Source organism: Tachyglossus aculeatus, chromosome 23 (genome assembly GCF_015852505.1).
Source record: "Tachyglossus aculeatus isolate mTacAcu1 chromosome 23, mTacAcu1.pri, whole genome shotgun sequence".
In the NCBI taxonomy this organism is placed as follows: Eukaryota; Metazoa; Chordata; class Mammalia; order Monotremata; family Tachyglossidae; genus Tachyglossus; species Tachyglossus aculeatus.
The window spans coordinates 10,111,597-10,139,121 of NC_052088.1; the positions used below are offsets into that span (position 1 = coordinate 10,111,597).

The following is a 27,525-nucleotide window of genomic DNA, read 5'->3' on the forward strand; positions in this document are numbered from 1 at the left end:
CAAAAGAAAATAAATAGAATATTTACAAATAAAATAAATAGAGTAATAAATACATACAAACATATATACAGGTGCTGTGGGGAGGGGAAGGAGGTAAGGCGGGGGGGATGAGGAGGGGGAAGGGGGGGAGATGGAGTGAAATGTACATTGTCCATTTTAAAATAAGCTAACGGATCATGCTGATTTTACTTGCAGTTAAAGACAGTGAAATGCAAAAATAATATAAACTACAGTTAAAGATACCCCTCTAAATCTGCAAGATAAAAAACTGATCATCTTTTGTCCAAATGTACCCAACCTTAAATTGACCCCCTAAAGCCATCATGTAGAATAACCCTAAGAAAAGTCAGTATATGATTCCTGGTTTCTACTCTTCCCCGTTCTTTTGGGAAACTGGGGAATATCTTGACAAATGCAAGGCTGAAATGTCCAACGTCTGCACGCTGTAACCAGTTTGCATTTCCCATCTGTCAATCGCGAAGCTGGTTCCGGAGAGAGGGGAAAAAGCAAAGGATCTCTGAAATGGGGATGCCAACACCAGAAGCAGTATGAAAAATGGTGTCAGTTTTATGTACAAGCTTACCTTTCCTGTACGTTGCCTTCTGAATGCAAGTTTAATTGGTAATTCCCTACCCAGCAAGGCCAAACTGGTCTTCAAATAAGAGGCCTGAAGCCAGGAGGAATTTGAATAAAATGGACACATTTTCCAGCTAGCTTACTGAACTAAGATACTTCATCACTGTTACACTGGAAAGTGTGGGGAGCATCTGGTGAAAATTTTCCAGAGTGGCAATTTTGGAGCTCGTAATGCGCAAAACTGAATTCATTTTTGGTTTATTCCAGATGTGCCAGGCTACCAAGCAAGAAGAGATCGAAAAAATTTCATTCCTTGCCATAGGATACGGTTCTATCCTTTGCTTCTCAAAATACTAGAAGCATAAACAGCACTTACAACAAAACAAAATAAAATACACTACAGGCCCTTACCTTCAATTGCTCCCTACGCGATTCACCACATGCCCAGTAAGGTTGAATTAGATGGTAAGCCAATTTTCAGAATGGATATGTCATAGATGGGACAGACTATCTCTTCTCAACATGACCTCGGGAGCCCCAAGGCTCATTTTTGCACCCAGAAGAGCAGAGATTGACTTCTAATCCAAAAGAAAAATCCACACATGCAATACTCCGTGTGGAAAATTGACTAGGACATCTTTAACGGGATATAACCTTTTTGATACCTGGTTGGAGAACATACGTTTAATTCTGGTTTTCCACGTGTTACTGTAATGACGACCAGAGGGAGAGAGACAGCATGTTTTGCCATCCGGGCAGGAGAAAAATCCTTCAAGGATATAACAGCTACACACGGTACTCTGAACATGACCTCAACAAGCACTTAGAACAGTGCCAGCGCTTGGCACATAGTAAGCGCTTAACAAATATCACCGTTATTATTATTATTATTATTGCCCACTCCCCGGGTGTGGGTAAACAGCCCCATTGCTGTTTGAGCTGGGGCTAACTCGCTTACCCCAGGCCTCCTGATAATAATGATGATTGTGATGGTATTCAATCAATCAATCGTATTTATTGAGCGCTTACTGTGTGCAGAGCACTGTACTAAGCACTTGGGAAGTACAAGTTGACAACATATAGAGACAGTCCCTACCCAACAGTGGGCTCACATAGTATTCGTTAAGCGCTTACTATGTGTCAAGCACTGTTCTAAGCGCTGAGGTAGAAACAGGCTCATCAGGTTGGATACAGTCCCTGGCCTACATGGGGCTCACAGTCTTAATTCCCATTTTCCCGATGACGTAACTGAGGCACAGAGAAGTGAAATGAATTGCCTAAGGTCACAGAGCAGACGTAGTAATAATAATAACGGCATTTATTAAGCGCTTACTATGTGCAAAGCACTGTTCCAAGCGCTGGGGAGGTTACAAGGTGATCAGGTTGTCCCACAGGGGGCTCACAGTCTTCACCCTCATTTTACAGATGAGGCAACTGAGGCCCAGAGAAGTAAAGTGACTTGCCCAAAGTCACACAGCTGACAACTGGTGGAACTGGAATTTGAACCCAGGGCCTCTGACTCCAAAGCCCGGGCTCTTTCCACTGAGCCACGCTGCTTCTGATGAGACGTGAGCATTTCCAACCAGGGCTGAAAGGACCCCACACAGTGACTTGCTAGCTTTTGGACGCTCCACTCCTTCTAGTCCACATCCCCCTACAATCCTTGCACTACGCTCACAATGTCGTCAGCTTCTGCTGGTCCCTCTGACTTCAGCAGAGGTCTACAAAACTGATTTTTCTTTTTGACTGAATGCTACTAATGGTACTTGTTAAGCGCTTACTACGTGCCAAGCACCGTTCTAAGCACTGGGAAAGATACAAGTTAATCAGGTTGGACACCGCCCCTGTCCCACATGGGGCTCACACTCTTAATCCCCATTTGACAGATGAGGTCACTGAGGCCCAGAGAAGTCAGGTGATTTGCCCGAGCTTGACACAGAAGATACGTGGCGGAGCTGGGATTAAACCCAGGTCTTTCTAACTCCTAGGCCTGGGCTCTATACACGCTGCTTAATAATAATAATAATAATAATAATAATAATAATAATAATAATAGTATTTGTTAAGCGCTTACTATGTGCAAAGCACTGTTCTAAGCGCTGGGGGATACGAGCTGATCAAGTTGTCCCACTGGGGGCTCAGTCTTCATCCCTTCCCAGACTGAGCCCCTTCCTTCCTCTCCCCCTCATCCCCCTCTCCATCCCCCCATCTTACCTCCTTCCCTTCCCCACAGCACCTGTATATATGGATATATGTTTGTACATATTTATTACTCTATTTATTTATTTATTTTGCCTGTACATATCTATTCTATTTATTTTATTTTGTTAGTATGTTTGGTTTTGTTCTCTGTCTCCCCCTTTTAGACTGTGAGCCCACTGTTGGGTAGGGACTGTCTCTATATGTTGCCAACTTGTACTTCCCAAGCGCTTAGTCCAGTGCTCTGCACACAGTAAGCGCTCAATAAATATGACTGATTGATTGATTGATTGATCCCCATTTTACAGATGAGGGAACTGAGGCCCAGAGAAGCAAAGTGACTTGCCCGAAGTCACCCAGCTGACAAGTGGCGGGGCCGGGATTGGAACCCATGACCTCTGACTCCAAAGCCCGGGCTCTTTCCACTGAGCCACGCTGCTTCTCTGGAGGTGCCCAATTCTCAAACCTGCCCAAAAAACGGAGGGAGTTGGAAGAAAGTCGGGCCCGGTTGCCCGGCTTAATTCGCCTCCTGCCAGGCGGATCCCCGTGAGAGACGACAAGTTGGGTGCTACAAGGCTACCTACTGTTCCTTCCCCTGGGATATGCCCGGAGCCCAAATGTCTGGCCCAGTGGCTACAGCACGGCCCTGGGAATCAGGAGGACCGGGGTTCTAATCCTGGCTCTGCCACGTAGCTGCTGGGTGACCCTGGGCAAGTCATTTCACTTCTCTGGCCCTCAGTTACCTCATCTGTCAAATGGGGATTAAGACTGTGAGCCCCATGTGGGACAGGGACTGTGTCCCCCCTGATTTGCTTGTATCCACGCCAGTGCTTAGGACAGGCAGCGCTTAACAAATACCACAATTATTAGTATTAAATCAGGGTAACGGCGAGGTTTCTAGAGTACTAGCGCTTTGGTGGTGAACTTTACACCAGAGTATACACAAATACTGACTTTTTGGTGAATGAAAGTAATCGGGGTTAAAATAAAAGTCATCTCAAAGGACTGTGAAGTGTAAGCGCTTAGTACAGTGCTCTGCACACAGTAAGCGCTCAATAAATACGATTGATGATGATGTAAGCTCATTGTGGGCAGGGAACGGGTCTGCTAATCCTGTCGTACTGCGCAGAGAGTGCTCTGTAAATACCACTGACTGAAGGAGAAGAGGCTTTAGATAGATATGAGATTAAAACACCTTTGCTGATTATTCATAAACAGCTAAAGCCCACATCGAGTGAAAGTCCTCCCTAGCCAGCTTTTGTGGTGGCCTATTATTATTATTATTATTATCCTCCTTCTCCCCAGCCTCACTCTCTGTGAGACTACAATCAGTTCTCTTACAACACAGGGTGAGGCTGGGGAGAAGGAGGATAATAATAATAATAATAATGATGACATTGGTTAAATGCTTACTATATGCCAGGCACTATATTAAGCGCTGGGGTGGATACGAGCAAATCAGGTTGGACACAGACCCTGTCCCTCATGGGGCTCACAGTCTCAATCCCCATTTTACAGATCAGGAGAAGCCGCGTGGCTCCGTGGAAAGAGCCCGGGCTTTGGAGTCAGGGGTCATGGGTTCAAATCCCAGCTCCGCCAACTGTCAGCTGTGTGACTTGGGGCAAGTCAACAACTTCTCTGTGCCTCAGTTCCCTCATCTGGAAAATGGGGCTTAAAACTGTGAGCCCCCCGGGGGACAACCTGATCACCTTGCAACCTTCACAGCGCTTAGAACAGTGTTTTGCTCATAATAAGCGCTTAACAAATACCATTATTATTATTATTATCAGGGAACTGAGGCACAGAGAAGAAAAGTGACTTGCCCAAGGTCACACGGGAGACAACTGGCGAAGCTGGGATTAGAACCCCTGACCTTCTGGCTCCCAGGGTCGTGCTCTATCCAATACAACATGCTGCTTCTCACGGATGAACCCCTGCTATCCACAAGCACTTAAAGGGAAGAGGTTTCCCTAATTCCCCCATAGCATACTGTCATCATCATCAATCGTATTTATTGAGTGCTTACTGTGTGCAGAGCACTGTACTAAGTGCTTGGGAAGTACAAGTTGGCAACATATAGAGACAGTCCCTACCCAACAGTGGGCTCCAAAATGCACAGTGAAAACAGGTGCCCGAAGAACACTGACCGTGTGATGAACTGTATATATGTTTGTACGTATTTATTACTCTATTTATTTATTTTACTTGTACATATCTATTCTATTTATTTTATTTTGCTAAGATGTTTTGTTTTGTTCTCTGTCTCCCTCTTCTAGACTGTGAGCCCACTGTTGGGTAGGGACCGTCTCTATACGTTGCCAACTTGTACTTCCCAAGCGCTTCGTACACTGCTCTGCACACAGTAAGCGCTCAATAAATACAATTGATTGATTGATTGAACTCCCAAATGCCAAAGTGGTTTGGTTTATATTTGACACGGATTCACCGCCACACAATACAAGATTTCTCCAGGTATAATCATCTTTACAGGAGCAGCGTGGCTCAGTGGAAAGAGCCTGGGCTTTGGAGTCAGAGGTCAGGGGTTCAAGTCCCGGCTCGGCCAATTGTCAGCTGTGTGACTATGGGTAAGTCACTTCACTTCTCTGGGCCTCAGTTCCCTCCTCTGGAAAATGGTGATTAAGACTGTGAGCCCCACGTGGGACAACCTGATCACCTTGTATCTCCCCCAGAGCTTAGAATAGTGCTTTGCACATAGTAAGTGCTTAACAAATACCATCATTATTATTATTATTATCTCACTCAATGAATAGTATTTACTAAGCAATTCCTCTGTGCAGAGCACTGAACTAAGGACTTGGGAGAATGCAAAAGAGTTAATAGCCAGGAAAATAACAATAACTGTGGTATTTGTTAAGTGCTTACTGTGTCGAGGCACTGTACTAAGCGCTGGGGTGGATACAAGCAAATCAGGTTGGACACAGACCCTGTCCCTCGTGGGGCTCACAGTCTCAATCCCCATTTTACAGATCAGGGAACTGAGGCACAGAGAAGAGAAGTGACTCGCCCAGGGTCACAAGGGAGACACGTGGCAAAGCTGAGATTAGAACCCCTGACCTTCTGGCTCCCACTTAACTTCTGTACTAAGCGCTGGGGTGGATACAAGCAAATTGGGTTGGACACAGTCCCCGTCATTCATTCATTCAACCAATCGTATTTATTGAGCGCTTATTGTGTGCAGGGCACTGAACTGAGAGCTTGGAAAGTACAATTCAGCAACAGATAGAGACAATTCCTACCCAAAAAGGGGCTCACAGTCTAGAAGGGGGGAGATGGACAACAAAATAAGTAGACAAGCATCAATGGCATCAAAATAAATAAATGGGTGGAAGGATCAGGAGGTGGGGGGCAGAGGGACAGAGGGAATGGAAAGATGAAGGGGAGGAAAATTAGAGGGATGGAGGGATGAAGGGATGGAGGAAAAGGGGGGGGATGGAGGGATGGGGGGACCAGAAGAGGGATTGAGGAGGTTGGGGGGCCGCTAGCACCAGGGCAGTGGAAGACAAGCTCTTCTGCCCGGGTGGAAGTCGGGCTCACAATCTTAATCTCCATTAAACAGATGAGGTAACTGAGGCCCAGAGAAGTGAAATAACTTGCCCAAAATCACCCAGCGGACAAGTGGTGGAGACAGGATTAGAACCCAGATCCCTCTGGCTCTCAGTCCCGTGCTCGATAGGCCACGCTGCTTCTCCTCAAGGATCCCTCGAGGAGCTTACAATCAACAGGGGAGGAGGGAGAAGTGTAAAGAAATAAAAGCTATACACCTAAGTGCCGTGGGGCTGGGGGTGGAGAGAGAATTAAAGTAGGTGGAGAGAGAATTAAAGTACCTAAGGGGTACAGATCCCACGGGCATAGGCGACGCAAGAGGGTCGGTGAACAGTTGGGGAAATGTGGGTTTAGTCACAGAAGGCCTCTAGGATGGGTGTGATTTGAATAAATCTTTGACAATGGGGAGAGTGGGGGTCTGTAGTTGAGATCCAGGTACGGTGAGCAGGTTAGCACTGGAGAAGAAAAAGGTGTAGCTTGGGTTGCAGTGGGAGATTGATGGGAGATTACATTCCCCACACGATCGAGTTTTAAATAATAATAATAGTAATGATAATAAGTGTATTTGTTAGGCACCTATTACGTGCGATGCACTCTAAGCACTGGGGTAGATACAAGGTAATCAGGTTGGCCACAATCCCCGTCCCACATGGGGCTTCCCAGTCTTAATCCCCGTTATACAGATGAGGGAACTGAGGCGCGGAGAAGTGAAGAGACTTGCCCAAGGTCACCCAGCAAACACGTGGCAGAGCCGGGATTAGAACCCACGACCTCTGATTCTCAGGCCCGTGCTCTTTCCACTAGGCCCCGCTGCTTCTCAAAGGTACCCAGACCTAGCTGAAGGGAGAGACGACTCCGTAGGATAACAAGGAACATTGGATACTTAACCTGCCCTCACCCCACCAAATTTTCCCGCTCTCCCAACCTCCAGATAGACAACTGAGCCACAGCACGTTAAGGCCCCTCGAAAAGAAATATTTTTTTTTCAAAGCGGCCGGTGTTTAAAGAAGCCATACGCGGCCAGTTCCATTAACACAGTGAACTGCTATCATTAATCAGCTGCGTTCTAGAAAGCATTCACTGGTCGCATAATCCCCCCTCCCTCAGCCTTTGACATTTCTGGACTCCCCCAAACCAGTTATTCCTAAAATCACCCCAACTGTGTGTGCCCTGACCTTTCTCTTTTTCTGATCCGAAAGGGAGCAGATGGGAAGGAATCTGGTCCTTTGGAAAATGCCAAATTTATCTTTCCTGACTGTAGCCTACTTATTTTTCACGGCTGATGCCATCTTTTTCTTCTCAACTGCTAGTGGACCCAGGCAGGAGACGGGAATACCTGTTTTCCCGCTTGCTTAAACTGGGAACCCCATTTGGGATGGGGACTCTGTCCAACTTGATTATATCTTATCCCAATGCTTAGTACAGTGCTTAGCACATGGTGAGCATCTAAAAATTACCACTATTATTATTAATAGGGGAGAAAAGAGACAGAGTCTCAAGAGGTGACGGAGTTTCAGGGCTTAAGCAGCGCAGCCTAATGGGTAGAGTTCACTTCTGGGAACCCCGGTTCTCTCAATTGCTGACTGAGTGCCCTTGGGCAAGTCACTTCACTTCTCTGCCTCAGTTTCCTCACCTGTAAAATGGGGATTTAAACTTCCCCCCTCCAATGCAGATTGTGGGCACCTTGTGGGACAGGGGCAGGGTCCAACCTGACACACGTATCTACCCCCGAGCTCAAAACCATGCTTGACACACAGTAAGGGCCTAAAAGGTACCATTTAGAAAACAAAACAAAAAACCCTTGGTAAATCCAGAGCAGCAGAGAAAAAGAAGAAGAAATGTGCAACACTGTTCTTTCCCTGAGTGCCTCTGGTTTCACACAGGGAAGAGAAGGTACCCAATTTCTAAATCTGTGCCCTCGAGAAACAACACCGTACCATTCCCACAGGATCCAGAGTTGTTTCCCAAGCCGACCGATTTAAATAGCTGAATTTCACTTATCTAGAATTCCTACTTGACAAAACCTCGCGCCTATCCACATTCTAGTAACATCACTCTGTATGAATCACTTCCCCAGTAACTCCCGGGACTCTCTATTTTTGAATTCTCAAAAACACTGGGTAAACAAGACTGCACCAAAGCAAATTACATCACTGGCAATGTGGCAATTATTTTAAAACTTCCATTTGGGGAACAAGGGTGAGCAGCCAATTAGCTCAGAGAGTTCTCTCTGACCCAAAGCCATTCAGTCGTATTTACTGAGCGCTTACTGCGTGCGGAGCACTGGATTAAGTGCTTGGGAAGTACAAGTTGGCAACATATGGAGACGGTCCCTACCCAACAACGGGCTCACAGTCTGGAAGGGGGAGACAGACAACAAAACATGAAGACAGGTGTCAAAATCGTCAGAATGAATAGAATTATAGCTATATGCACATCATTAACACAATAAATAGAATAGTAAATATGTACAAGTAAAATAGAGTAATAAATCTGTAGAAATATATACAGGTGCTGTGGGGAGGGGAAGGAGGTAGGGCAGAGGTGGGGAGGAGGAGAGGAAAAAGGGGGCTCAGTCTGGGAAGGCCTCCTGAATTACTTAACCTCCCTAACTAACCCTAGGAAGCTAGAACAGACTTCAGAGAGGAACAGCTAGCCCAAATCATCTAGCTGGCTAGATAACTTGATCCATTTTTTTTAAAAAAATTGCAAACAAAACAAAAATAACCACACACACACACAAAGCACACACTGCATCATCTGTCTCGGCACAATACGCGGCGTTTCTGACCTCCCCAAGTTCCTGCCCATTTGTGTTTTATCTGACTGCCCGAGGGGAAAGCAGAAATTTTCATTCATTTACCTTATCTTTGGCCACAGGAAGTGTGATTTCTCTCGGTTCTAAAAATGAAGTCTCCTGCAAGGGCGGAACACATCTGACTAAATCTGGTATATAGTGTGTAGGAAACAACGAGGGCGTGATGGCTCCCGGGACGGAATATCTGCGTTCGTCTCTTAAAGGCACTGTCGGGTGAACTACGGTTGACTCAAGGTGAGGGGAATGGAACCGCTGCCGCTTCACGCCGTACGGGACGTTTTGTTCGCTGCTCAGTCGCCTGCGAACGGACAGAAAAACTCCCGATTAGAGAGGAACGAGAGGCTGGCACCCGATCGGGAATTCCAGCCGCGGTGATCGGCGGGTGACTCCTTCAGCGGGCCCACGAAGGGGGCGGGGGGGGGGGAACCTGACAGGGAGCCCGTGGGCGGTTTTACGGGCTGGCGTTTGGATTCGGGGCCACGGTTGCGTGACCCGACGGCTCGGAGCAAGCATGCAGTACCATGGCAAGCGAAGGAGAAGTCGGGAAAACGGGGGCGGGGGGAGGTGGCGGCTACGGGTCATCTTCTAACTGAAATCTAACCGGGTGCTTAGGGGGGTCTCTTTCCAGAAAAGTGGCAGTGACTGCCCTTTTTCCCCGCCCCCGGTTCCAGAGGCGGGCCTAACCGGAGCGGACTTTCGGAGGCAAATTTAGAACGGGTGCACGTACCCCCCGTGAGAAACTGAGGGGCTTGGAGAGAAAAGACTTACCTCACAAGCCATTCAAAGTGTAGAATGCCTGGGGAGGTTACATTGTACACACAGTAAAAAGTGTAATCTGGGCAGAAGAGAACCTCGGTTCACCGTTCATTCAGTCAACAGCAATTCGACGTACAAACTTAACGTCTCAGTTTTAACGAGGAACCGTAACGTACTTGGCGAATTTAAGACTCATCCCCAAAGCCTCTTTTAGAAATACTAACGTTCACGTAGCGGGGCGGCTTTGGAACGTGAACACGTTTATTCGTACTTTCGTCTTCGCTAGCACAATCTGTTGCTCTTACCGTGGGGGAAAAAAAGGATTTTCGTAGATCCGAATCTTTTTACCCCTTCCGTCTTTTTGCACAAGGCAGCCGGCTTTACTAATCCCGACCCTTTCAAAAATTCCACCGTTCGAGAAATGCCTGTTGCCACTGACGAGGCCCATGGAAATGTAGGACTAGATCTGGAGTGTGGCATCTTCTTAAAAGGCTTTCCCTATGCGCTGGTTGACCCGCACAAAGTGGAAGCTCGGTTGAGAGATGCACCGTTTCGGTTTCCTGTGCATCATCAGGAGGTGGGGGGTCTCGGGGACAAGGCTACACAACCTCTGGCTACCTTGGCGTTGGGGTGCTGACTGTGGGTGACCCCCAAGTTATCTAGAGCTTCAGAAGCAGCAGTGGTCTAGGCCCAGAAGACGGTAAATAGGATGAAGACGGGAAAAGACTTGGTCATCCCGAAGACTCAGTGAATCCAAACTGGCCTAGCCTACCAAAAGCGGTCGTATTTATAACACGACGGAGATCCCTGAGCCAACTTTCTTTATTACCGAGCAGCCTCGTGTGCGTGAATTAGTTGAGGAATCAATTTGCGATAAACTATAAGGCAACTAAAACAGTGTAGTCCTTGGGCAAAACTGTTTCCAAACTAGAAACCCGGGCTGATACCTTTTTTCCATTTAGAATACAACCCTTCTATGCTGTAAGCTCATTGCGGGCAGGGAATGTGTCTTTTATATATTCACTTCCCCAGTAACTCCCGGGACTCTCTGTTTTTGAATTCTCAAAAACACTGGGTAAACTAGGTATTCTCCCAAGCGCTTAGTACAATGTTCTGCACACAGTAAGCGCTCAATAAATACGACTGACTGAGAAATACGACAGACCGACTAACCGGGGATTAAGTTCTCACGGTAATCTAAATAACTACAAATTATTAAAATTAAAATTAACTCTCAATACAGAATGCAAACTTTCCCCAGCTACGGGGTCATCGTGGATTTTTATTAAGGAAAAAAGCTTGGAAATCTTACACCAGAAGCTGGTTTCTTTTTAAGCGAGCCAATTCCTTTATAATTTACTCTTATCATCTGGAAAAGTATTTTGACTTTAAGAACAAAATGAATACCATCTTTCTTTCAAAAAGACATAATTATCTCATCAATCAATACTATTTTATTCAGAATCTACTGTGCGTCGAGGACTGTAACTAAGTGCTTGCTTAAGAGGCACGGTCCCGGCCCCCACGATGGTTACGGGTAGACATAAGCTATTCACAAATAGAAGGCAGAGGACAGAGAAATAATGTAACGGCTGTTGATAACAGAAGTATGGAAGGATACGCGGATAAATAGCTGAGTGAAACAATGTAAATCAAAACTATGCACAAGGACAAAGGGTGGGTGAAGGGAGAAGTGCTATGAATGCGGTTGACCGGGGAAATCGGACTTTAATCGGGGACGGTCTTCTGGAGGAGGGTTTTATGCGTAAGGACAGCTGTGGTCAAGCCTTTAAGAGGACATCAGTTCCAGGCAGGAGGAAGAATATGAGCAAAGGGCTGGAGGTGGGAGAATCTAGAACGAGGCACATAAACTTGAAACACGACTATGTTCAACTGGTTTCCGAGCGGCACGCTGAGAAACCGGGAAATGGGAATTGCAGACCTGGAAGAACGCTATCAACTCCGGTTCGTCAGGGTCTCTCTCAACATCGGCTACAATCGTTCATTTCCATCCTGACAGTTGCTACCTTGCCCGCCGGCTCACTGGAAAACTAAAAATCCCACGGCCGTAGCACTGCTAAATGAACAAGGCTCTGGGAAGATGCGCTCTAAGTGGCTGAGGCATCCAGTGAGGGAGACAAAGGGAAGGCTTGAGTTCAAATTGGGATTTCTGGGATAAAGTTATTTCGGGATCCACTTCAGCAGGGCTCTGTCATAGAGCTGAAAACACAAAGAAACATTCCAGTGAACCCCCGAGACCAGGATAGGAGGAAGCGCTTAATACAGTGCTCTGCACACAGTAAGCGCTCAATAAATATGATTGAATGAATTAAAAGATACACCCTTTGCAAGACCTCATTTTTTTTTGATGGCATTTATTAAGCGCTATGTGCAAAGCACTGTTAAGCGCTGGGGAGGTTACAAGGTGATCAGGTTATCCCACGGGGGGCTCACAGTCTTAATCCCCATTTTACAGACGAGGTAACCTGAGGCCCAGAGTAGTTAAGTGACTTGCCCAAAGTCACACAGCTGACAATTGGCGGAGCTGGGATTTCTCCGCCACCCTCGCAAAAGGGGAAATAATGTACGTTAACCGGAGGACTAGCAAGTGAGGAAAATGGAAGAGGGGAAGTGGCGACTACTTTTGTTCAATGCCAAAAAATTCAAGGTTGGTCTGGAGCCGTTAATGAATTTCAGGCTGAACCTGAAATCGCCTGAAACTAACTTTGGGGGAGGGACTCTGGTAGGGGGCGAAGAAGCATCGCCACAGTAGTAACAGTGGTCGTAAGTGCATATTGTGTGCAGAGCGCTGCACTAAGCCCTACGGAAGAGTATACAGGGGGAATTATTGGTCATCTAGTACTGACTGTCCCCAGGACTGTGCAAACAGAAAACTTACCTACATGAGAGAGCCCTGTTCCTCTCCGTAGCCTGATCACAGATGTGAGGCCAATCTCACTGGACTCACTAGCCACGTGGCGTACGCTGTGACCCTCTCCCCAGGACAAGACCGGGGTCAAACGAACTGGCCCAGGTCGGTCGGATTTGGTTTCTCACTACCAAATCCCACCCCCAAACCCTCAAGATCCGTGAGCTCAGCCTAGGATCTCACAGGGGTCCATGGCGGAGAACACATTCCCCCTTAATTTGGCCTTGGAAGATGACCTTTGGCCCTCCATCCCCACCGGTGACTCTGAGAAGACCACGGTCACTGGCCCCTTCTCGATGGGTCTCCCGGCACCAAACGACTATGGAGTAATTCCGGGCCAGACTGCAGGAGGAAGAGACAACCTCTCTCCCACCTCTCCACTTCCTGGTCCGATTTGCTTGTACACCCTAGTGCTTAGTACAGTGCCTGACACATAGACGCTTAATGAACACCACAATCATTACTGGTCATTAAATCCCTGTGCCACACTGGGAAAGGGCAATGGTTCACCTAGCCCAGCTGCCTAAGGATGCTTAATTACAGTGGGATTATTGGTGGTCCTCTTGATATTCCTTCTCAAGGCTAGGGATGGACACTCGAACAGCCCTAATTTTTTCCATCAGGGATGGTCATTCGTGAACCCAACTAAACCCTTCTCGAGTCCATGCAGTTGGCATGGAACGATTTCCTACTGAAATGGAAAAGCTCAAGTAAAACCACCAGAGATCACCTCCTTGTCTTTCCCAGGTCTTCCCCCAGCTCCACACTCTCTCCATCCTCCTCACCAACGCTCACTCTTCAGAGGGGCACATGGACTTTTTTTTCCAAGTATCTCCTTCAGAAATTCTCCCCGGAGACAGAGGCAGCATAGCCTAGAGGGAGCAGCCCGGGTCCGCAAATCAGGAGACCTGGGTTTCTGCCAAGCTGGGTTAAATTAAGCTGGGGTAAGAGCGGCTAAGTGACTTGCCCAAGGTCACACTGCTGGCCTGCTGCCATAAATAAATGCTGTAACTGGAAGACCGAAAGAGCTGCAATTCTCGCGGAACTGCTCAAACTGACAGAGGTTCCCAGGGAATCCCTTTATCCAAGGTCCCCGTGAAAATCACAAGCATAAAGCTTTCTGCTATAAAGCAGCCAAAGGCTCAAACAAGTTTCAAGTTCTGCGAGCATTTCTTTTTTAAAAACAACAAAAATGAAACGATCCATGTGCTGCTTTAAACACACCTCTGCTCTCAAGAGACCTATGAGCTTCAATTGCATAACCGAGAAAGCTTCATTTTCATGAATATTTTTTGGATAAAAAGTCACGTGAGTGAACCTCATTCTCAGTAACAAATTCTTGCAAAGCTGGGAACTCTCATCGGGACTTCCTTCGGAGTCAGCCAGGAGCTTGGTAGAAGATCGTCTCTTCTGAAACCTTCCCACTGTGGCACTTAGACCTCAAAAACACTCTTGGCCTAGTCTGCAGACCTTGGACTTTTTGTGAAGTCCAGACTTAGACTGAGCCTCCTCCTTCCTCTCCATACCCCCAACCTTACCTCCTTCCCTTCCCCACAGCACCTGTATATATATGTATATATGTTTGTACGTATTTATTATTCTATTTATTTATTTTACTTGTACATATCTATTCTATTTATTTTATTTTGTTAATATGTTTCGCTTTGTTCTCTGTCTCCCCCTTCTAGACTGTGAGCCCACTGTTGGGTAGGGACCGTCTCTATATGTTGCCAACTTGGACTTCCCAAGCGCTTAGTACAGTGCTCTGCACACAGTAAGCGCTCAATAAATACGACTGATTGAAGTGTCCATAAATGTTGCTCTAGAGCTGTGGTCCCTGACAAAGTTCCCATCGTGAACCATTTCGGCCTTTATTAAATTTAGTAACAGAGAAAGAGCACGGGGGAATCAAAATTACTTTTGCGTAATGCTGAATACTCAGAAGCATGGAAAGGGGAAGTTGTTTGTTTTTTTTTTTATCTTCGAGTTTTCAGAAATTTGAAACGTTAGCTGTTCTGTTAGAGCGGTTCCCTTTCCTGGCAGGCGTTCCAGGAGCTTCCCCTTCCAGTAGAGATTGCCTCCGCCCAGACCCCCTACTGAGCAGGTCTGATTTTTAGCTGATCAGCAGTTTGGATTAACCAAGACCTCCTATTTCCCAAGCATGCCAGGAGGCAAAGTTTTGACAGAAGCACACAGTTGCTAAGGACGACACTGAGCCTATATTTGTACTTACACATATACACACACATACAAATATATATATATATGTAGCGTGTATACATATAAACACACAGCAACACATATATATATAGTGGTATTTGTTAAATGCTATGTGCCAGGCACCGTACTAAGCACTGGAGTAAATACAATGAAACAGTCCATGCCCCACGTGGGGCTCAAAGCCTTACAGATGTGGCAACTTTGCCACATCCCAGGGGCCAACCGCTAGCCCCCGAATCCGGAGCCAAATTCTACGCGATCCCGGTTCTCTCCCGGAGAGATGGGCAGCCTGTACTTACTTCCTTCCGCGGAATGTTGGTGAAACTGATGAACGTATTGGACTGCCATTTCCAAAGGCTAACAGAGGCTGGGATGGCCCAGGCGGGACTGGTGAGAGGTTCCCACTCAAGGGAGCTCTGGACAGGCTAGAAGAAAAGAGAAGCGATCAGTATCGGTCTCCACGGAATCGACCGAGCACCTTCGCCGTGCAGAGCTCTGTACAGTCCATTAGTCGTTGGCATTGGCTTGGGAAAACGCCACGGAAGCAAAACACGGGTTCCCTGCCCTCGAGACGCTTACGGTCTAGCAGGGGGAGCCAGGCAACTAAAACATTTTTTACAAATAGTGGGGGTAGGAGGAAGAACAAGGATAAAATAGGTAGTAGGGCAAATATCAATGACGGAATGTAAGTGTGCCACGACTACGTGCTGAGGACGAGTATAATAAGGGCAGCTCTCTCCTTCCAACCTCACGTCACGGATCTTCTGCCGCGACCCAACTGTACACGTGGCTCCTCCAATGCCAACCGACTCTCCGTACCGTGATCTCGTCTATTTCGCCGCCGACCCCTTGCCCACCACCTACCTCCCTCCTGCTTCCCACCCGACAGTCCCCGGCTCCCCCCACCTTCAAAGCCCTCCAAAAACCACATCTCTTCCACAAGACCCTCCCCGACTAAACCCCCACGCGCTCTCCCCACCCTTCCTTCTGCATCGCTTACGCACTGTGACCTCTACCCCTTAAACTCTTGACACTCATCCCACCTTCAGTTCCATAGCACTTAAAGTACATATCGTTACATCTGCCGTTTCCCCTTTCTGTAATTTAATGTCTGCCTCCCCAACTTGACTGTAAACTCCCGGTGGGCAAGCGTCGTCTCTACCGACTCTAGCGTACTGCCCTTTCTCAAGTGCCTGACACAGTGCTCTGCACACTGTAAGCGCTCAATACCTACCACTGATGAACTGATCACTAGGGGAACAAAAAAGGAGCGGTAAAAGATGTGACCCTGCCATCAGAGAGCTTACAATATAAGGAGGGAGAATGCAGACGGTGTTTAAGAAATCCTAGTAAAGAGTGAGGAAAATGCTAAAATTCAGAGGAACAAGTGAATACGCTGATAAATAAGTTAGTGGTGAGGATGATGGTATTTGTTAAGCGCTTACTATGTGCCGAGCACTGTTGTAAGCGCTGGGGTAGAGATGAGGTTATCACGTTGCTGAGGGGGTTAACCAAATGGCGGGACCGGAATGATAGCGGCAGACTCTCAGTAGGATTTTAGAGGAAAGGAGAGAAGTGGTTTGGTGAAGTGGAGAACTCCAAATATGGGGAAGAGCCTGAGCCCTGCAGTCCTGGAAGTGGGAGAGTTGAGAGGGAAGGAACTGTTTGGAGAAGCGAGAAGCACAAGGATGATACTACTGTTATATTACATTGTTGTCATTCCCTTTTTTAAACCAAGCTCGGTTCTTCATGTTTTCAGAGGTTTGAAAGGGGCTGGATCAAAGCAGGCAAACCAGAAATACGGCGAGGTACAGCTTTGCCTAATCAATTCCTTCCAGATCTGGGAGAACCCAATGAAAACAACAGAGAGGAGCCTGCTTCGTTTTGACGAGGAGAAAGGAAGAGAGAAAAATCATTTTCCTCTCCTTTATCTAGCCCATATGCCAAAAAGAGAAGGGTGTCAGAATCCAACAGAACCCAGACTTTAGGAGTTGATTCTGAAATTCCGCTCCACTTACTCGGCATTCTGAAAATTGGACTGAGCCCCCAGAATCTGCTGGTGAGAGGGAAGAGTTGGGGACAGGTGCAAAGGAAGCTTGCTGAAGAAGTTATCGTGCTGCTGGTTCTTCAAAGGGAAGGGTGGACGACCCAAGTTGGAGGAGTTTGGGAACATGCTCCGTTTCACTAAAAGTGAACATGTAGCCTTTCACCTACAGCGACCTGAAAAAGAGAACCACCATTAAACTACTCAGAGGAGATTCATCCGCTTTTTATTCATTCATTCATTCATTCAATCGCATTTATCGAGCGCTTACTGTGTGCAGAGCACTCTCCTAAGCGCTTGGGAAAGAACAATACAACAATAAACAGTGCCAATCCCTGTCCACAACCAGCTCACAGTCTAGAGGACTAGTTTTCACTGGTTAACCCTCAAAAAGATTTAAAACAAGGATGACTGTCCCTGGGACTTGAGACCCAAAGTTTAAACTGGAAGATGAAGTTGCTATTTGACGCAAAAAGCGTCTACTATACATTGGCGGGTCACTTTATATATTAGTTACTAAGTTGGAGGAAAGCAAAATCTTTTCGCAAACAAGTGCAATAGAGTCTCCCTACCAAACCGTTCCGAGTATCCTATTTAAAGATGATACTTTGAGGGCATAAGGTATTTGCCGCCACGGAGGTCTCCAGAGAATGTCCAAAACTTGTATCTACCCCAGTGCTCAGAACAGTGCGTGGCATAGAGTAAGAGCTTAACAAGTACCATGATTATTTATTTACTAGATTCTGTTCTGCGAGCCTAGACTGCGCTCACTCTCCCTACCAGATGTGTCTCAGGGCCCTGGGAGACAGCATAGGCTGTGCTAGATGGGTTTAGAACAGTGTTTTGCACATAGTAAGCGCTTAACAAATGCCATTATTTAAAAAAAAACCATCCCCAATGCTGCAGAAACAATTCCAGCAGGTGCACCGCTTGGGGATGGGACATTTTTCCCCTTTCCACACTGGCGTCTGAACACCGCTCACCCCAAATCGTGAAGGGCCAGAAAAGAACACGACTGAATTTTGCCCGGGTCCCTGTCCGTGAGATTCTCTATGCGACATCACCAGATCAATCCACGGTATTTATCGAGCGCTTACTACAGGCAGAGCACTGGGCTAAGCGCTTTTGACTCGATGCGGCCTCGCCGTCTACGGGCAAACCAAAGGATCACTTTATATCAGTAGACCAACGGTCTACTACCGTCTATACCGTTATATTAGTCGACCAATGGTCTACTACGTTGGTTACTGGAAAACGAGAAAGTCTAAAAAGTCACCCCAAAACTTCCCACGTGATCCAGATGTACCATGGGTTCTGAAAACAGCTTTCTGGTGTAGAAATTTCCAACATTTCCCGGATTGCAGAAGGTGCTGCCTGCAAGCTTAGTTACCTAATGAAGTAGAAATGCTAACCAGCCCCTTGAGAAAACCAGTCATCAATTCATAAACGCTAAAATCGGAGAAGTAAATTACTCACAAGAAAAATCTTAAGGAGTGAAGCAGTTCACCTTTTTTCTGAAATTTAGTTCAGTGACACAATTTAGGTCCAATCACCAAGGTTTCCCACCACGATACACTTCAATCAATCAATCAATCGTATTTATTGAGCGCTTACTATGTGCAGAGCACTGTACTAAGCGCTTGGGAAGTCCAAGTCGGCAACATCTAGAGACGATCCCTACCCAACAACGGGCTCCTGCAGACTGTACGCTCCTTGTGGGTAGGGAGCATTTCTACCAACTCTACTGGAAGGTATTCTCCCAAACGCAGTACAGTGCTCTGCACAAGGTAATCAAAAAATTCCACGGACTGATTCTTTCTTCTAGATTCACATTAGTGAACGAAAGCCACTCCAAGCCCCAGGCTTTCTTCTTGCTGTTGGACAACCCTGTCGAAGGGAGGATTGTCAATCAATCGTATTTACGGAGCATTCACGGTGTGCAAAGCACTGTACAAAGCGCTTGGGACAGACGACAGACAAATTCCCTGCCCACAACGAGTTCACAAGGCCCAATGTGATTTCGTCTCAACCCTTTTCTCCCCACTGACTGGACTTTGGGCCTGAATCAGGGAGGACAAAGCCTAGGATTCTTGGGACCAACGCAAGCCCACCCCAAAAAAGAACACAAGACCCCCCTAGTTGCTTCACCTGTATATATGTTTGTACATATTTATTACTCTATTTATTTTACTTGTACATATCTGTACTAAGCGCTTGGGAAGTACAAATTGGCAACATATAGAGACAGTCCCTACCCAACAGTGGGCTCACAGTCTAAAAGGGGGAGACAGACAACAAAACAAAACATACTAACAAAATAAAATAAACAGAATAGATATGTACAAGTAAAATAAATAAATAAATAGAGTAATAAATATGTACAAACATATATACATATATACAGGTGTACAGTTTGGACTGTAAACTCTGTCCAATTCATTCAATCGTATTTATTGAGCGCTTACTGTGTGCAGAGCGCTGTACTAAGCACTTGGGAAGTACAATTGCTTGTATTGATTCAATCGTATCCACCCCAGTGCTTAGTACGATGCCCAGTAAGCGCTCAATAAATACGACTGATTGATTGATAGCACACAGTAAGAGCTTAACAAATACCAGAATTATTATCCCAATAAAACAGAGTTAGAAGATACGCTCCTGCCCACGACGTTTAACTATTAGCATTAACTGTGAGCCCGTAGTTGGGTAGGGACTGTCTGTTGCCGAACTGTACTTTCCAGGCGCTCAGTACAGTGCTCTGCACACAGTAAGTGCTCAATAAATACGATTGAATGACTTGAAGGAAAGGTGAGGGGAAAGTCCTCTGCTCCCCCCTTTAGACTGTAAACTGGCTGTGGGCAGGGAACCTATCTACCACCTCTGTTGTACTGTACTCTCCCAAGCAGCATGCTGGCAGTCAGAAGGTCATGGGTTCTAATCCCAGCTCCGCCACTTGTCTGCTGTGTGACCTTGGACAAGTCACTTCACTTCTCTGGGCCTCAGTTCTCTCCTGTGTAAAATGGAGATTGAGACTGGGAGCCCCTCGGGGGACAGGGGCTGGGTCCAACCCAGTTTACTTGCATCCACCCCTGCGCTCAGCACACTGCCCGGCACATAGTACGCGCTTAACGATGACCACAATTATTATCAGTAGTAATAGTCCAGTGCTCTGCAGGCAGGAAGCGCCCATTAAATTTGATTGATTGATTGATTGGGTAAAGGAGAACCCAGCGAAGTGGCGTGGCTCAGTGGAAAGAGCCTGAGTTTAAGAGTCAGAAGTTCTGACTCTGTCACTTGTCAGCTGTGTGACTTTGGGCAAGTCGTGGCTCAATGGAAAGAGCCCGGGCTTTGGAGTCAGGGGTCGTGGGTTCGAATCCCGGCTCCGCCAACTGTCAGCTGGGTGACTTTGGGCGAGTCACTTCACTTCTCTGGGCCTCAGTTCCCTCATCTGGAAAATGGGCATTAAGACTGTGAGCCCCACATGGGACAAGTCCCCCTCTCCATCCCCCCCCATCTTACCTCCTTCCCTTCCCCACAGCACCTGTATATATGTTTGTACATATTTATTACTCTATTTATTTATTTATTTATTTTACTTGTACATATCTATTCTATTTATTTTATTTTGTTAGTATGTTTGGTTTTGTTCTCTGTCTCCCCCTTTTAGACTGTGAGCCCACTGTTGGGTAGGGACTGCCTCTATATGTTGCCAATTTGTACTTCCCAAGCGCTTAGTACAGTGCTCTGCACATAGTAAGCGCTCAATAAATACGATTGATGATGATGATGATGATGATCACCTTGTAACCTCCCCAGCGCTTAGAACAGTGCTTTGCACATAGTAAGCGCTTAATAAATGCCATTATTATTTTTATTTCCCTGTGCCTCAGTTAATCTCCCTCCTCCCTCTCCCCATCCCCCCCACCTTACCTCCTTCCCCTCCCCACAGCACCTGTATAGATGTATATATGTTTGTACGTATTTATTGCTCTATTTATTTTACTTGTACATATTTATTCTATATATTTTATTTTGTTAATATGTTTTGTTGTTTGTCTCCCCCTTCTAGACTGTGAGCTGTTGGGTAGGGACCAACTCTATATGTTGCCAACTTTTACTTCCCAAGCGCTTAGTACAGTGTTCTGCACATAGTAAGTGCTCAATAAATACGATTGAATGAATGACTCTGTGACATGGGGATCAAGACTGTGAGCCCCACATGGGACAACCCAATTACCTTCATTTACTCAATCATATTTACTGAGCGCTTACTGTGCGCAGAGCACTGTACTTAGCACTTGCCTTACAAGCGATTACCTTGGATCTCCCCCAGCGCTTAGAACAGTGCTCAGCACACAGTATTCTTTCATTCCATCGTATTTATTGAGCACTTACTGTGTGCACAGCACTGTTCTACATGCTTGGGAAGTAGAAGTTGACAACATATAGAGACGGTCCCTACCCAACAGCGGGCTCACAGGCTAGAAGGGGGAGACAGACGACAAAACAAAACATATTAACAAAATAAAATGAATAGAATAAATATGCACAAGTAAAATAGAGTAATAAATACAATAAATTCAATCGTATTTATTGAGTGCTTACTGTGTGCAGAGCACTGTTCTAAGCTCCTGGGAAGTACAAATTGGCAACACATAGAGACAGTCCCTACCCAACAGTGGGCTCACAGTCTAGAAGGGGGAGACAGAGAACAAAACCAAACATATTAACAAAATAAAATGACTAGAATATGTACAAGTAAAAATATAGAATAATAAATACAATAAATTCAATTGTATTTACTGAGCGCCTACTGTGTGCAGAGCACTGTACTAAGTGCTAGAGCCAGTCCCTACCCAACAGCGGGCTCACAGTCTAGAAGGGGGAGACGGACAACAAAACAAAACATATTAACAAAATAAAATGAATAGAATAAATATATACAAGTAAAATAAATAGAGTAATAAATTCATTCATTCCATCATATTTATTGAGTGCTTAATGTGTGCAGAGCACTGTACTAAGCGCTTGGGAAGTACAAGTTGGCGACATCTAGAGACAGTCCCTACCCAACAGTGGGCTCACAGTCTAGAAGGGGGAGACAGAGAACAAAAAAAACCATATTAACAAAATAAAACAAATGGAATAAACATATACAAGTAAAATAGAGTAATAAGTTCATTCATTCAATCAATTGTATTTATTGAGCACTTACTGTGTGCAGAGCACTGGACTAAACGTTTGGGAAGTACAGGTTGGCAACATATTCATCGACTCATTCATTCAATCGTATTTATTGAGCGCTTATTGTGTGCAGAGCACTGTACTAAGCGCTTGAAAGGTACAAGTTGGCAACATCTAGAGCTGGTCCCTACCCAACAGCGGGCTCACAATCTAGAAGGGGGAGACAGACAACAAAACAAAACATATTAACAAAATAAAATGAATAGAATAAATATGTACAAGTAAAATAGAGTAATGAAAACAATAAATTCAATCGTATTTATTGAGCGCTTACTGTGTGCAGAGCACTGCACTAAGCGCTTGGGAAGGACAAGTTGGCAACATATAGAGGCGGTCCCTCCCCAACAGCGGGCTCACAGTCTAGAAGGGGGAGACAGACAACAAAACCAAACATACTAACAAAATAAAGCAAATAGAATAAACATATACAAGTAAAATAGAGTGATAAGTTCATTCAATCGATCGCATTTATTGAGCGCTTACTGTGTGCAGGGCACTGGACTAAGCGCTTGGGAAGGACAAGTTAGTAACACATTCATCGATTCATTCGTTCAATCGTATTTATTGAGCGCTTACTGTGTGCAGAGCACTGTGCTAAGCGCTTGGGAAGGACAAGTTGGCAACATGTAGAGATGGTCCCTACCCAACAGTGGGCTCACAGTCTAGAAGGGGGAGACAGAGAACAAAACCAAACATACTACCAAAATAAAAAAAAATAGAATAAACATATACAAGTAAAATAGAGTAATGAGGTCATTCAATCGATCGTATTTATTGAGCGCTTACTGTGTGCAGAGCACTGGACTAAGCGCTTGGGAAGTGCAGGTTGGTAACCTATTCATTCATTCAATCGCATTTATTGAGCGCTTACTGGGTGCAGAGCACTGGACTAAGCGCTTGGGAAGGACAAGTCGGCAACATGTAGAGACGGTCCCTACCCAACAGTGGGCTCACAGTCTAGAAGGGGGAGACAGAGAACAAAAGAAAACATACTACCAAAATAAAAAAAAATAGAATAAACATATACAAGTAAAATAGAGTAATGAGGTCATTCAATCGATCGTATTTATTGAGAGCTTACTGGGTGCAGAGCACTGGACTAAGCGCTTGGGAAGGACAAGTTGGCAACATGTAGAGCCGGTCCCTACCCAACAGCGAGCTCACAGTCTAGAAGTGCAGAGCAGTGTGCCAATCAACCAATCGTATTTATTGAGCGCTTACTGCCTGCAGAGCACTGTATTAAGCGCTTGGGAAGTCCAAGTTGGCAACATCTAGAGACGGTCCCCACCCAACAGCGGGCTCACAGTCTAGAAGTGCAGAGCAGTGTGCCAATCAATCAGTCGTATTTATTGAGCGCTTACTGCGTGCAGAGCACTGTACTAAGCGCTTGGGAGAGGACGAGTTGGCAACATCTAGAGACGGTCCCCACCCAACAGCGGGCTCACAGTCTAGAAGCGCAGAGCAGTGTGCCAATCAATCAATCAATCGTATTTATTGAGCGCTTACTGTGTGCAGAGCACTGTACTAGGCGCTTGGGAGAGGACAAGTTGGCAACATGTAGAGACGGTCCCCACCCAACAGCGGGCTCACAGTCTAGAAGTGCAGAGCAGTGTGCCAATCAATCAATCAATCGTATTTATTGAGCGCTTACTGTGTGCAGAGCACTGTACTAGGCGCTTGGGAGAGGACAAGTTGGCAACATGTAGAGACGGTCCCCACCCAACAGCGGGCTCACAGTCTAGAAGTGCAGAGCAGTGAGCCAATCAATCAATCGTATTTATTGAGCGCTTACTGTGTGCAGAGCACTGTGCTAAGCGCTTGGGAAGTCCAAGTTGGCAACACATAGAGACTGGTCCCCGCCCAACCGTGGGCAGCTCACAGCCTAGAAGACTGCGCTGAGCGGTTGGGAAGTCCAAATGGGCAGCGGAGGGGGCCGGCCCCGCCCCCCCAACGGGCTCCCGGCCTACAGCGCTCAGAACAGCGCTTTGCACCTAGTTAAGCGCTTAATAAATGCCATTTTTTTTTCTTTTTTTTTAGAAGGGGCAGAAGAAGAAGAAGAAGAAGAGAAAGAGAAGCCATCGCTCACCGCCGTCCTGCAGAGCCGCCGGGCGGGAGGGGGGGGGAGGAGGAGGCCGAGGCCCTGTCAGTCAGCCTGTCCGTCCGTCAGCCCGTCGGACGGGTCGGGCCGGGTGAGGCGTCGGCCCCGGAAGCGCCCCCTGACCCGGAAGGGAAAACCCGGCCCAGGTCAAACCCGCTGCCTCCGCCCCCTCCCCCCCCCCGCACGGCTCGGGACCGACCGACGGAGCGAGGGTCGGGACAAAACGAAACGCACAGCCGGAACTCCGAACGGGTTCTGCGCCTGCGCCCAGCCGGGCCGGAGCCGCCGCTGCCGACCGCTTGCCTCATTCATTCATCCATCCATCCATCCATCCATCCATCCATTCATTCATTCATTCATTCATTCATTCATTCATTCATTCACTCACTCCCTCATTCACTCATTCATTTTCTCATTCTTTCATCCATCCATCCATTCACTCATTCATTCATCCATCCATCCATTCATTCACTCATTCACTCATCCATTCATTCACTCATTCATTCATTCCCTCATTGACTCCCTCATTCATTCATTCTCTCATTCATTCATCCATCCATTCATTCATTCATTCACTCACTCCCTCATTCACTCATTCATTTTCTCATTCTTTCATCCATCCATCCATCCATCCATTCACTCATTCATTCATCCATCCATCCATTCATTCACTCATTCACTCATCCATTCATTCACTCATTCATTCATTCCCTCATTGACTCCCTCATTCATTCATTCTCTCATTCATTCATCCATCCATCCATTCATTCATTCATTCATTCATTCATTCATTCACTCCCTCATTCACTCATTCATTTTCTCATTCTTTCATCCATCCATCCATCCATTCACTCATTCATTCATCCATCCATTCACTCATTCATTCATCCATCCATCCATTCATTCACTCATTCATTCCTTCCCTCATTGACTCCCTCATTCATTCATTCATCCATCCATCCCCTCATTCATTCATTCACTCCCTCATTCATTCAGCTATCATTCATTCATTCCCTCATTCATTCTAGACTGTGAGCCCACTGTTTACTATGTGGGCTTAGGACAGTGCTCTGCACACAGTAAGCGCTCAATAAATACAATTGAATTCATTCGTTCATTCATTCATCATTCATTCATTCCCTCATTCATTCTAGACTGTGAGCCCACTGTTTACTATGTGGGCTTAGGACAGTGCTCTGCACACAGTAAGCGCTCAATAAATACAGTTGAATTCATTCATTCATTCATTCCCTCATTCATTCATCCATCCATTCCCTCAATCGATCAATCAATCAATCGAGCGTATTTATCGAGCGCTTACTATGTGCAGAGCACTGTACTAAGCCCTTGGGAAGTACAAATTGGCAACACATAGAGACAGTCCCTACCCAACAGTGGGCTCACAGTCTAAAAGGGGGAGACAGAGAGCAGAACCAAACATACCAACAAAATAAAATAAATGGAATAGAAATGTACAAGTAAGATAAATAAATAAATAAATAAATAGAGTAATAAATATGTACAACCATATATACATATATACAGATGCTGTGGGGAAGGGAAGGATTCACCCATCCATTCATCCATCCATTCATTCATTCATTCATTCATTCATTCACTCACTCCCTCATTCACTCATTCATTTTCTCATTCTTTCATCCATCCATCCATCCATTCACTCATTCATTCATCCATCCATTCATTCACTCATTCACTCATCCATTCATTCACTCATTCATTCATTCCCTCATTGACTCCCTCATTCATTCATTCTCTCATTCATTCATTCATCCATCCATCCCCTCATTCATTCATTCACTCCCTCATTCATTCAGCTATCATTCATTCATTCCCTCATTCATTCTAGACTGTGAGCCCACTGTTTACTGTGTGGGCTTAGTACAGTGCTCTGCACACAGTAAGCGCTCAATAAATACAATTGAATTCATTCATTCATTCATTCCCTCATTCATTCATCCATCCATTCCCTCATTCATTCATTCACCCCATTCATTCATCTCTCATTCATTCATTCATCTCTCATTCATTCATTCATTCATTCATTCCCTCATTCATTCATTCCCTCATTCATTCTAGACTGTGAGCCCACTGTTTACTATGTGGGCTTAGTACAGTGCTCTGCACACAGTAAGCACTCAATAAATACGATTGAATTCATTCATTCATTCATCAATCCATCCATCCATTCATTCCCTCATTCATTCATTCACTCTCTCATTCATTCATTCTCTCATTCATTCATTCATTCTAGACTGTGAGCCCACTGTTTACTATGTGGGCTTAATACAGTGCTCTTCACACAGTAAGCGCTCAATAAATATGATTGGATGAATGAATGAATGAATTCCCTCATTCATTCATTCACCCAGCACTTAGAACAGTGCTTTGCACAAAGTAAGCTCTTAATAAACTCCATTATTATTATTATTCATTCATTCCCTCATTCATTCAGCCAGTGCTTAAAACAGTGCTTTGCACATAGGAAGCGCTTAATATATGCCATTATTATTATTATTCATTAATTCCCTCATTCATTCCCTCATTCATTCATTCATCCAGCACTTAGAATAGTGCTTTGCACACAGTAAGCACTTAAAAAATGCCATTATTATTATTATTATTAATTATTATTATTATTCATTCATCCCCTCATTCATTCCCTCATTCCCTCCCTCCCTCCCATGCGCCTAGCACTGTTCTAATAATGACCATGGAGAAGCAGCGTGGCTCAATGGAAAGAATGGGAGTCAGAGGCTATGAGTTCAAATCCCGGCCCCGCTGTCAGCTGGGTGACTTTGGGCAAGTCACTTCACTTCTTTGAGCCTCAGTTATCTCATCAGTAAAATGGGGATTAAGACTGTGAGCCCAACGAGGGACAACCTGATCACCATGTAACCTCCCCAGCGCTTAGAACAGTGCCTTGCACATAGTAAGTACTTAACAAATGCCATCATTATTATTATTATGGTATTTAAGCACTTGTATGTTCCAAGCACTGTTCTAATAACGATGGTATTTGTTAAACACTTATTATGTGCCAAGCACTGTTCTAATAA

General features: G+C 45.7%; 1 protein-coding gene across 1 annotated transcript in view; it reads right to left on the reverse strand.

Annotated features, from left to right (window-relative positions):
* TENT2 (terminal nucleotidyltransferase 2) overlaps positions 1–24,515 on the reverse strand; it is a 67,110-nt gene extending 42,595 nt beyond the window's left edge. Inside the window, exons 1-4 of the mRNA XM_038765778.1 lie at positions 24,437–24,515; positions 17,081–17,282; positions 15,362–15,487; positions 9,203–9,455 (exon numbers count right to left, since the gene is read on the reverse strand). Of these exons, the coding sequence (XP_038621706.1) occupies positions 9,203–9,455; positions 15,362–15,487; positions 17,081–17,235 (534 nt within the window). The 5' untranslated portion in view covers positions 17,236–17,282; positions 24,437–24,515. The remainder of the gene's footprint in view (positions 1–9,202; positions 9,456–15,361; positions 15,488–17,080; positions 17,283–24,436) is intronic.
* Positions 24,516–27,525: the final 3,010 nt, after the last annotated feature.